The 12,786-nt window shown below is 41.0% G+C and overlaps 1 protein-coding gene across 1 annotated transcript; it reads left to right on the top strand.

Annotated features, from left to right (window-relative positions):
- Positions 1-835: 835 nt before the first annotated feature.
- LOC111234535 (short transient receptor potential channel 3-like) lies at positions 836-12,786 on the top strand. Its single transcript, XM_022762682.1, has 15 exons — positions 836-839; positions 2,604-2,841; positions 3,934-4,262; positions 5,624-5,756; positions 6,272-6,572; positions 6,918-7,103; positions 7,330-7,494; positions 7,595-7,838; positions 7,930-8,157; positions 8,676-8,940; positions 10,305-10,500; positions 11,522-11,719; positions 11,956-11,994; positions 12,266-12,341; positions 12,554-12,786. Exons 1-15 carry the CDS (start codon positions 836-838, stop codon positions 12,679-12,681), a joined length of 2,730 nt encoding a protein of 909 aa, XP_022618403.1. The 3' UTR covers positions 12,682-12,786.

The following is a 12,786-nucleotide window of genomic DNA, read 5'->3' on the forward strand; positions in this document are numbered from 1 at the left end:
CATTATTGATCAGGTATATGCCATTAATAAGACCAACTTTTGGGTTGCCAAGTAGTGTGTTATGAGTCACGGGTTAGCGGGTAACCTGTACGTTGTTAATCCTACATGAATCCTTATCCTTAAACCACGTCAAAAAGTTGTAGCCGAAAATGTTCATATGTGTTCATATAATCGCATCTATCCTGAGGATGAGGATATTCATGGACGTTCAATGTCAACTTTCCATATCGCAGTGTTAGCTGATAATGAGCGGTCCTCTGCAGAGCTGGAAGCGTCATCAGTTTTTTTTTTAATCAAAGCCACAGCAGCAGCTGGTGAATGTAAACAGTTTGTATTCCTAGATACAATTACAGTAAATATTGTGCTGTTGTCAGAAGAGGGAAGACAGGTGGTCAAGCCTGAGCGGATAAGTGCCTGGGACGAAGGGGTCCTGTTTCACATATACACAGATCAAGATGAACAAACTCTTTCAAGTGTGAACACATTCCATATTGTTGTTACACAGATCGTAGAGTGTGAAAAGTAGTAAATCTGACTTAATAATAAGCTGTGTAAATGTGTACTGTTAGTTTCAATATGACTGGCAGCAGCAGGTGAAACTGATGTTCTGAGTTGAGTGAAAACACCACTACCAACCCATTCCAGCAGGCGGTGCTGTGAATCCATCTCAACATAGTCAAGAAGAAAGCAGGTAAAAGTGTGTGTGAAGACGATACCTACATATGCATGAATATGCGTGTGGGTGAGTTATTTTCTCTGCAGTTTGTGAGAATAATGTTGCCTTGTTGGTACTAAGATTAATTGCAAATTATACTTGTGGTTGCCATGACTTGGAATGGGTGAGTACCTGAACATGCGCTTGCATTATCTTTACACAGAGCAGAAGCAAAAGCACCAGAAAGTTGTAATTTAGGCGTTGACTCGTTGGATGCAGTATTTCTTCACTTCCAGGGGGAGGCAGCAGCTCTGTCCATTCAACAACTTTTCCTGCCACTATGAAAGTCAGCTACACACACACATACACACAGACGCATACACACACACACACACACACACACACACACACACACACACACACACACACACACACACACACACACACATACACACACACACATACACACAGACACACACACACACAGGCACATTGTCAGCTGACTCTACAGAGTTGAAAGTTGTTGCATGGCTTTAATACAGAATTGTGGCGTGTGTGTCATGGTGAAGTTAAATATCAACATTACCAATTGAGGGAAAATCAAGCTACAGTTTTCACCAACAGGATACTCATTTGTACACACACAGCTTAGTGTGTGTATTTGTGTGTGTGTGTGTGTGTGTGTGTGTGTGTGGATTCATTGGCAATATGCACATAGCAGACCATACAAAGAGCCAGAGCTCCTACTGTGTTATCACCAGAATCAGTGGCGTTAAAACACGCACACACACACACACACACACACACACACACACACACACACACAGGTGCTTGCCCACTCAGTGCCCCCCAATAAGAGTGTGTATGTTTTAGCTGACAGTGTTTACACCAGATCTTAGGTCTGTTCTGTTCTGAGGAGGAAGTCTTAACAAAAACTCTTGCTGGTGACATTTGTCAGAGTTTACCCTCTTTCCCCCGACCATCCACCCTGTAAGATGTGACGCTGTTACACCATGAAAAGTACAAAGTGACTACGCTTCAGCAATCAGGCCCTTAAAAGGCAATTTTCACTGCTACAATCATACATCAGAGAGTCTGCTTTAACAGAGTTTTTTATGCTGAGATGTCCGTGTGATGTAAGGGGTGTTTTCTGTGAAATTCATACTGAAAGCAGATAAAATGTGGTGAACTGAGCAGAAACTGGCGACAATGATGCAAGACCTACTGTACTTCCAGATAAAAAAGCTAAAAATATCAGATGTGTGTGTTCTTGTCAATACAAGCGACAGAAACTGGGTGCCGGGACTCACCTTTGACCTACTGGAGAGGGAACACATGTTTGCATGCTTAAATAAACTTGCTTAAATGTGTGTAGACACATACTGTGTGTGTGTGTGTGCGTGTGTGCGCACAGTGGGAAGTTGTTTTCCCACAGTGGACAAGGATCAGTGGAGAGTGGGAGCGCACAGGAAACAAAGTCTACTGGGAATTTAAACCCTAAGGAATCTCATCTGCTGTTCATCAGCCATCAGTCACTCCTGCACACATGTACACACATAAACACACAGACACGCACACACACACACTGACAAACCTCAACATGTAGTCTAAACACTGCAGTTTAAAATAGAATTTTACAGCCTAAGGATGAAAACCACTGGCAAAGCACAATATTCTGAGAATATTCTGTAGCTGTAAATCAACTTAAATTTTGCAAAGTAGTCTGTATTCTCAAAACTAATCCAGAGAGTAATTTCTAAGGACACTAGAGGAAAATCCAGAAGAGTCTGTAGATTCAGCTGAAACAACTGTGACAAAAACGGCCATATTCCACCAGTAACCTTCAGTGAGTGACCCTCCACATCTGTAAAGTTCAATGAGTCATGTAAATAAAAGTACAGTGGGACCCAGAAGGATGCATTCTTTCTCAAGGACACAGAATAAACAGAGGCGGAGGGAGACAGAGAGAGGGAGTCATGCCACAGGCACTTGATTACTCGTTCATATGAAGCAGGAGCAGACCCTCTATTGTTGACCACCTCCAGGATGAACCACAGACCGTTGGCGGCTCATCATAACAGCCGGACTGCGGGCTACAACAACAGCCCGAGGGCCAGGAGCCGTGATAACCTGCTGATGTATGATGATTTTGGAGAGGAAAACTGTTGCCCTGGACGATGCCTCGGGTAAGTCTCTCATTTACATCCCCTATTCAGCCAGGTGCTCATGTAGTGGGCGGGTGTGTTTATGTGTTTCGTTAGATTCATTAATCATTTGACTTTAATAACCTTTAAACAACTTTTTACAGTATTTACATCAACGCAGCATGACAGATTATCATGGAGTTTATATAAAGATCCATAACATAAAACAATAAAGTAAGACAATATCCTCGTCAATGACCTCAGCGTGATTGTAGTCACTTATCATTTTGATTGTGATGATGTGCGGTCATCTTCGAACTTGTTTTCAACATACGTGTCCACAATAATTAAGTCTTTGAAAAAATAAGATGGATGAGATGAAAATTACATTTTTAATGTTACACCGTATCCTTTAGAAGTCCCTCATATCTTACAAGGATTGTTTTATACAGATTATGTCCTGTGTGGTTCACAGTATGAGAGACAGCAGCTTTGATAGTTTGATCTCTGAAGATGCGGAACTTTGTAAAATGATAAAAGAGAAGAAAAACGTGATATTAATTAAACTATAAAATAGTTTCTGTCAGTGAATGGTCCAACACCATAATGTCATTAGGATTACTAGAAGATTATGAGTAGTGATGTAGTTTCCCTTCATATTTACAGCCCAGTAGAAGTTTTTTTTTTGTGTACAGAACATTTCCATTTACTCTTTGGTTTGTATATTTTATCTCTACTGTTGTCTATTTTTAGCTTTTTTATCCAAACATGGTTCATTAAATGGAATTTAGGATGCAGTTTGTGTAGAGTAATGTTTCAAATTTAAATTAGTATCTACTACAACTATTAAAAGTCTTTCATTCATTTTGACTAATGATTTGTCTGACTGCAGTGGCTCTCTCTCTTTGTGTCAGAAATCACATTATTTTTTTTATGTCTATTCAAAGGGTTTTCTCTCAACATATATAGAATTAATGATTAAATGATGAATGATTAAATCCTATTAATGTGAAATGTGAAACTGAGATGAAACTGGGGACAAGTGTCTGAGGTGTGGTTTCCAAAAGAGTTTATGTGTGTGTTACCATGTGGACAGTATGTACAGTGTGTTTATGTCCCCTGACTCTCTGGCAGCCACAGCAGCTCGGAGAGACAGCTCACGGCTCGTCTCACCGCTGCTAAACGCCGCCAGGCTCTACGTGGTCCTGCCTACATGTTCTCTGCTCCTTCAATCAGCCTGTCAGAGGTTGAGCAGCGTTTCCTGGAGGCGGCTGAGTACGGCAACATACCAGAGGTGCGACGTATGCTGCTCCATGTGCCCAACTTGAATGTCAACGCTGTGGACTACATGGGCCAAAATGCACTGCAGCTGGCTGTAGCCAACGAACATCTGGAGGTGACGGAGCTGCTGCTGGGGAGGGCAGATTTGTCCAGAGTGGGTGACGCCCTCCTGTTAGCCATCAGTAAGATGTGTGCGTTTGTGTATGTTTGCGTACAAGAATCAAAAACACATTTAAAGGGTTAATCACACATGGCAGAAGACTGACATTGCTGATTGTGTGTGGAGCTTTACAGTTCGAACCATAACAATCGAGTTAATCTGTCCTTTAATGGGCTCCTCCACCACAGCTCATAAAAACATACAGCTAAAAAGCCGGCATAGCTTAGCAAACCCACCAAACACCAGGCTACCATGAGCCTCTACTGTCAGCTTCTACTGTAACAAGATTTTAATGTGGAGTTCTTTAACTTCATTAAACCTGCACTGACTGATTTTTTCAGTCACACGAGCTGAAAAAAAGATGTAAACTCATTAGTCACATATTACCTCCTTATAAAGGTTATACGCTGAATTGAGCGAACAGTTGGGAGTTGCATCCAGCAGATGTGGAGCATTAGACATTAGAATTGTGTCATGTTTGTGGCCACCTGGTGAATCTCAGTCTAATACTTCCTTGCCTTTTAGCTCTGTTTTGTGTCTCCATCAACCCCTTAGAAAAACATTTGGCTATTTAGCTACTAAATGCTCCACTATGCTCACTGCTGACTCCATCTGCCATGCTGGACAGGTGGACGTTTTTCACCAGTGTGGGATGTTGGATCAGGGCACGCAGACTAGACTTGGGTTTATAAAACTTTACTGAAGGGGTTTAAGGCATCAGGTACATATAAGAACGATTTCTTTCTTCTCTTGTCATTGATACACACAACAGATAAGGTATACTTGGTGTCCTCTGTGTGGTTTAGCAATTTCTGGAGCTTGCCTGGGCTGGCATTGCTAAGGTGCTTAAATGGCTCACAGAGGAATGCACTGCCAGAGCCTTTTCTACAGAACTCTCTCTGAAAACAGCTTCCTGCTGCAGCTCATAACTAAGCTGTGAGAGCTGGGAGAGTGAGCCAAAACTGTAAATTTGTGGGCCATAAAACCAAACCAATGAGCTGAAAGATGCTTAAATGCTCTGAAGAGCTGAAGGCAACTACAGATTTTGTTGATACTGTAATTTCATAATTGAATCTTGAACTACTCAGTTACTGTTAGAAACATAATCAACTGTTTTTACACAACTGAGTCCTCTAACGCTGTTGAATGAGTTTAGATCAAAGCATTACTTTCTTTGGGAAGATATAGTTTCAGGATTGTTACTTACTTCACAGTATAAGTAGGTAATGTCAAGACAACAAATTTTTCACAGGCAATTCATTTTCCACAATATTAGCAACAGTACTGAGGTAAGGCTGTCAGGAGGACGAGGTACCAAACCACACCAACAGCTTTGCTCTTTGTCTGTGTGTGTGTGTGTGTGTGTGTGTGTGTGTGTTGTAGGTAAAGGTTATGTTCGCATCACAGAGGTTCTGTTGGGTCACCCTTCATTTAGAGATGCTCATCGTCTGACAGCAAGCCCTGCTCAAGCTGACATGTTGGATGACTTCTACGCTTACGATGAGGACGGGACAAGGTATAAAGATACAGAGATATGCAAAAGGCGGAAGCGTCACTAAAAATGTTGTTGCCTCTGACCACAGTAATAGTAACTGCAGCACTGGTGCAATAAATATACATAATCCCTGATATGTGGGACATCCTGCATTCCCCTGACTGATTAAAGGGCTATTTTGTGTTTGCTGCACTGCCAAGAAATAGTTTGGTACATAACACCCTCGCAAAATGTTAATTTGTTGTTTTTACACCCTCTTTTTGTATGAATTGAACAAACAATATTTAAAGTGTTAATCAGTGAACTTTAGAGGCGCTGGTACTTGGCTTTTGTTACCTTCAGATACTGTAGAGCCAGTCTAGCTGTTTCCCTCTGTTCCCAGTCTTTGTGCTGAGCTAAGTTAGCCAGCTGCTGATGGTATTTAATAGACATGAGAGTGGTTCTTATGATGTTAAGGCCGTTGATGTTTTTTTTTTTTTTTTTGCTGCTTTGTGAATGTATATTGTATATGTTTTTGTGTGTGTACATTCCCCTAGGTTCTCTCATGATGTGACTCCAGTGATACTTGCAGCACACTGCCAGGAATACGAGATAGTTCACACCCTGCTGAGTAAAGGGGCTCGCATCGATCCTCCTCACGACTACTTCTGCAGCTGCGACTCCTGTAACTATCAGCAGCAGTTCGATTCCTTCAGCCACTCACGATCACGGATCAATGCCTACAGAGGACTCGCCAGTCCTGCTTACCTCTCTCTGTCCAATGAGGACCCGGTGCTGGCAGCCCTGGAGCTCAGCAACGAACTGGCCATGCTGGCCAATATAGAGAAAGAATTTAAGGTACAAATACCGTCAAAGATCTCACAGAATCAGCACTAACAATGATGCAAACACAAGTCCACCAAGAACACCGTGCACTGTTACTGCCACTGTGCACGTGACCTGAAAACCAGCTCATCATCAAGTGCACAAAAAGCATATTTGCCATGTTGCTGCCAACCAGCTGCCAGTAAACACACGAACATTTTATGGGCCCTAAGAGAAGAAGCAGAAACAGATGAGAGTCAATACTGTAATCACTGTTGACATTGTTGGTTTGACACATATTTAACAACTGTAATTATTGGGCCAACAGTAGGACATTATACTATACTACTCATTGACGCACATTTTCCCTGCTTGTAGAACGACTACTGCCGTCTGTCGAGCCAGTGTAAGGACTATGTGGTGGGCCTTCTGGATCTGTGTCGCAGCACGCAGGAGGTGGAGGCCATACTGAACGGAGAAACTGACTCTGAAGACAGCTATGATCTGCCAGGTCGCCCCTCCCTCACAAGGCTCAAATTAGCCATCAAATATGAACTCAAAAAGGTTAGTATATATATATATATATATATAGATTATTTTTAGTATATGTGTGTTGTGTCCATCATGATGATTCTTTCCCACACTGCCCCTTTGGCCCATTCATCTCATAATGACCTCTTCATTCACACTTCACAGAAGCAATAAACATTATGGCTTGAAATTGCTGTCTTCTTTCTCTCACCACCCTTTATGTCCTGGCTTCCTACTCTCTGCACTTGGGGCCCTTCAGTTTGTGGCTCATCCTAACTGCCAGCAGCAGCTGCTGAGTATCTGGTATGAGAATCTGCCCGGCCTGAGACAACAGACCACTGCTATCAAACTGCTGGTGGTGCTGGCAGTGGCTATAGGACTGCCTGGACTGGCCCTGGCATACTTGATCGCTCCGTGCAGCAGAGTATGCCATTCACATTAATTCCCAAATGCACAAACTAGATTTTAAATACCTGCAGTGTGTTTTTCTCTCATCCTCCTTTTGCTTCATCCCTTTTACTCAGGTGGGGAAAATAATGCGAAGCCCCTTCATGAAGTTTGTTGCCCATGCTTCGTCCTTCACAATTTTCCTGGGTCTTCTCATCCTGAACGCTGCAGACCGTTTCGCGGGCACCACCCTGTTGGCAAACATGACCCACCATCAGCTCCCAGTTGGACACCAACTCCACTCTGACCCGCTGCTGCTCTACCGCATGACAACAACACCGTTCACATGGATGGAGATCCTCATCATTTCATGGGTCGTGGGTGAGCAGTAGATGATCATGATGGATGAACTTCCTCATCAAAAACTTCATGTCATCTTGTGTGTTACACCGTTTGATATGTGCCGCTGCAGGTATGATCTGGGCTGAAGTGAAGGAAATCTGGAGTCAAGGACCAGGGGAGTACCTGGTAGAACCGTGGAACTTCTTGGACTTTGGGATGCTGGCGATCTTCCTCGCCGCCTTCAGCTGCCGCTTCTCTGCTCTGAGACACGCTGACCTAGCCCAGACCCACATACACACACACTACACAACACTGATAAATGTCACACTGCCCGACAACTTACGCTACTTTACACTGGGTGAGCATGCTCACACACCTATCAGACCACCACACTTTAGTAGCCAACATTCACCTAGTGTTTAAACAGTTGCAGCAAGTTAGCACAAAGCGATACACACAGGATCATATGTACTGCATTTGCTGAGATGACATGTGTTGGCTTTGGACTTTAGCAGGCACACAGATGGCCAAACATCAGCAGTCTCTGTTTGAATTCTCCTGTTATTGGGAAGTTAAATAGAAAGATAAAACAGACCAACCTTTTAGTAATCCCAATTAGAAAAGTAGTATTTTTGATGGCAAACCTAAATAACCTAAATTGTTAGTGGTTTCCAACATTTTTGGCTTTAGACCCCTGAAAATACAATCTACTTTTAAAACCTTAGTCACAGATTGCACATGTGTATTTGATAATTATTGGAGGCCAGAAGAAGTAAAACTATCTAACATTTTACAAGAAATACATAGTAAAGTAAAATACATATAAGTAAATGTTGATGTGCTGAACTTTGACTTGTTTGCGCTTTATTTTTGTAGCACGAATCGACTGGTTGCCGTCAGATCCCCAGCTGGTATCGGAGGGCCTGTATGCAGTCGCAGTGGTGCTGAGCTTCTCTCGGATTGCTTACATCCTCCCAGCCAACGAGAGCTTCGGCCCGCTGCAGATCTCTTTAGGGAGAACTGTCAAGGACATATTCAAGTTCATGGTTATCTTCATCTTGGTTTTTCTGGCGTTCATGATCGGCATGTTTAACCTGTACTCCTACTACCTGGGGGCGAAGCAGAACGACGCCTTCACCACGTGAGACATTCTCTGTGCACATGTCTGTTGGCTGTATATTTCACATTCATTTCACAGTGCAAGTGTGTAAATGTAAAGCGTGCTTTGAGAATTTCTGTTCCATTTTTTTGAACATTTTGTGGTGGATGGAGGATGGATTACCACATGGGCAAGATCACACAGCTGAGGCCCTAGAACCAACGCTAAGCACAGTATCAGTATATATATATATGACAGTATCATATGACATCAGTATATCAAAGCACAATATAAAGGCACAATATTAATCTTAAATTGGGTCATACATAAATAATTTCCTAATCTTAAGCCCCCGTTTTGAGCATGTGTCAAAATCTATCTTGAAACTTAATCCAGCCACAGCGTTGATTTATTATGAAACAAAAGGAAGAAGAAAAAAAAATCAGATTTTTTTTTATTGTTTATCCCTTTAATCATATTGGGACCTGTCGAGTTATGAAGTTCATTGGACCCAAATGCGGACAACTAGAGCAGAGTAGTTGCAGTAAAGTGGCTTATTTAAACACAACATGAGAGACTAACTGAGCAGGTAAAAGAAGTCCGAAGTGGCGAAGCAAGTCCAAGACCAGAAGTCTAAACTCAACAAAATCCAGTTGGGTGACACGAGGAGTAAGAGAACAAAAAGCACTATGAACACTGGGAAACCAAACTGACACACAAGGACGTCTGAGGAAAAACCTCAACTGTTCATGGGAGCAAACAGGAGTACGACAGACAGACTGACAATGACAGAGTGAAGACAGAGACTTAAATACACAAGGGAGGCATGGGTAATAGAACACAGGTGAAACACATTAGGGCGGGGCAGACAATCACTGAGGAGGGAAATGGAACAAAGATAGAAAGTCCTACAAACATGAGACACACAAGGCAAATAAATTCAAAGTAAAACAGGAACTAAATAAAAATCCAAAATTCAAAGTCCAAAGAAAGTGTCCAAGTTCAGAAGAATAAGAGCAGATCATAACAGCGACCCCTCAGATTTACCTTGTAATTGCATTTTCACACAGTTAATAATAACACATGAAAATAAATATCATATGATGACTTTCCTACCTTTAACTTAAGTTTTTTTTTGCCTGTGCAAATTAGTAAAAGATAAATGGGTGGAAATCAATAGATGCCTGAAACCGAAAAATGTATCATATGCTTTGAAATTGATGAAGAGCAACATAAACACCATATTGAACAAATTAAGAATTTACTGAGCCTAAAAATATTTTTTCTTCCTTTCCTTTTCTCACAGATCCTCTAAAATGTCTCCCTTCTGATGATGAATGTTTATGTTTGTGAAAAATAATTTTTCTCTCATGTCCCTCCATTTCCCTCTCTGTGCGTCCACCCAGCCTGGAGGAGAGCTTCAAGACACTGTTCTGGGCTATATTTGGACTGTCTGAGGTCAAGTCAGTTGTGATCAACAACGGACACAAATTCATTGAGAACATTGGTTACGTGCTCTACGGGGTCTACAACGTTACCATGGTGATAGTGCTGCTCAACATGCTTATCGCCATGATTAACAGTTCCTTCCAGGAGATTGAGGTTCGCAAATCAAACACTATCATCATAATAACATCATCATATTCTTCAGATACAAGCTCACAGATATAGACAGTGGCCTGAGAAAGCATTATCTTCACATGTAGCACGCATTCTTCACACATCCTGCTAAAATTGTTTTTCAGTTTCTGGCAGGAATGAAATAATGTCATTTAAAACAGGAGTAAAAATGTATATTTGCTCCAAATTGTTTGTCATAGTAGTATTGTTCAAAATGTTAAGATTAAAGATTTAAGATTTAGGTTTTACTCATTAGAACTCATTAGAACATGTTTTGTAAATAGATGGCACTTTTGCCTCCCTTTTCTAATGTTTAGGTGACAAAATAAATCATCTCACATTCATTTTTCATAGAGCAAGAAGAGTAAAACAGTATACTCTTTATTTTTGTGCATGATAAGAAACTATTTAATTACCATAACATATTCTGAAGAGATCTAAAATCCAACAAACTACAATTACAAACATTTTATCTATAAAAAAGACTAAATATACATTTCAATTAGCTTTTCACTTCAGTTGACTAGGCCAGAAAATTCTTTTTTTTTAAAGTTTGTGTTGCAGATCAACACAGTGTTGAGGTTCATATTTTCATTTTACAGCATCTGTTGAAGAAATTGTTTTGGGACATTTTTGGAAAGATGCATGCTTAGCGTGACGCTACAGCTGGCAGCTGATTAGCTTAGCACAAAGACTGGAAACAAGGGGAACTTTAGAGATGCTGATAGATTGATTTAAAAAAAAATATTTGGACAGCCAGTCCAGCTGTTTCTCCCTGCTTCCAGTCTTTATGCTAAGCTAAGTTAACTTACTGCTGGCTGTAGCTTCAAATTGAATCTACAGACATGAGAGTGATGTCAATCTTCTCATCTCATTTTTGGCAAGAAAGCGAATAAGAATATTTTCTAAAATGTCAAGCTATTTTTTCAGTAAATCTGAACTGGTGTCTCAAACTCAAATAGCCACAGTGATGCTCGTAATGTGTTTTCCCTCTTTTCTTCAGGATGATGCTGATGTTGAATGGAAGTTTGCTCGAGCCAAACTCTGGTTCTCCTACTTTGAGGAGGGAAGGACGCTCCCTGTGCCCTTTAACCTGGTCCCCAGTCCTAAATCCATGCTGGGACTGGCCACAGGTATCAAGTCCCTGCTCCTGCATGTAGCAGGACACAGTGAGGAGAAAACTGAGACACAGCTCAACCAGGTACCACACAATCTGCATGCATGTACTGGATATTTCATAAAAACATTGTATACAGCATTTATCCTTCCTCAGCTTGTACAGTCATAAGTCCATGGTACATAGTAAGGCTTTAAAGACAGAGCCTGAGCACCTCCCAGTGGTTTCTCTGCTGCAACACAAGCTGCAGCTCAGAGCTGAAGACAAAAAGAAAAGTCACAATTATGTTCAAAGAAGTTAACTTCAGCTTAATTTTCTAGCTCGGGGTTTGTGCTTCGACCAACCCAAGCAGATATCAGGTATGCATGTGTGTGTTTTTTTTTTTTATTTGACGGCTGTAATTTATACTTAATCCGCAGAATTGGGTTTTATATCCAAACCAAGTGACAAGTTAATAAAATATGATATTATATTTAATATTGCTACACTTTAACTCATCAGCAGTAAACTACACTGTTACATTCACAAAACTTAAGCATGTATGTTAATGTCGTGATAAAATAATTTGTTAGTAGTCGTAGTAGTATTAGTGTTAATTGTATCTGGTGCTTTTTCCATCACTGATTGTAGAAGATCATGAAGCGACTGATAAAGCGATACATCATCAAAGCCCAAGCAGACAGAGAGAGTGACGAGATCACTGAAGGTAAAATCAACAGAATGATACTGAAACTGCACTGAACTTAATTTAAATGCTGTATCCACTTTGGAAATAAAGCTACTCTAAATGTATTTGTCAATAAACCAAGCATGACCTTAAAAAAAAGAAGAAGAAAAAAAAAGAATTTTCTCAGATCTAAAGTATTTTTTCTGCATTTTAGATTTTCTTTGATGCCTTTGTGTCTGTTGTTAATTCAGGGGAGCTGAAAGAGATCAAGCAGGACATCTCCAGCCTGCGATATGAGCTGCTAGAGGAGAAATCACAGAACATGGAAACACTGGACGGACTGCTGAGGAGGCTGGGAGAGATCAGCACACCTTCATAGTAGATTGAACACAAAACTGTACAGCCCATGGATTTAAAGCGCCTGTTCTGCATCACTGAATGTAGACAAAGTATGATAGCATCAAAGCATTAATATAATAAAATA

This window comes from Seriola dumerili, unplaced genomic scaffold (genome assembly GCF_002260705.1).
Source record: "Seriola dumerili isolate Sdu_G_001 unplaced genomic scaffold, Sdu_1.0 BDQW01000449.1, whole genome shotgun sequence".
Classification (NCBI taxonomy): domain Eukaryota; kingdom Metazoa; phylum Chordata; class Actinopteri; order Carangiformes; family Carangidae; genus Seriola; species Seriola dumerili.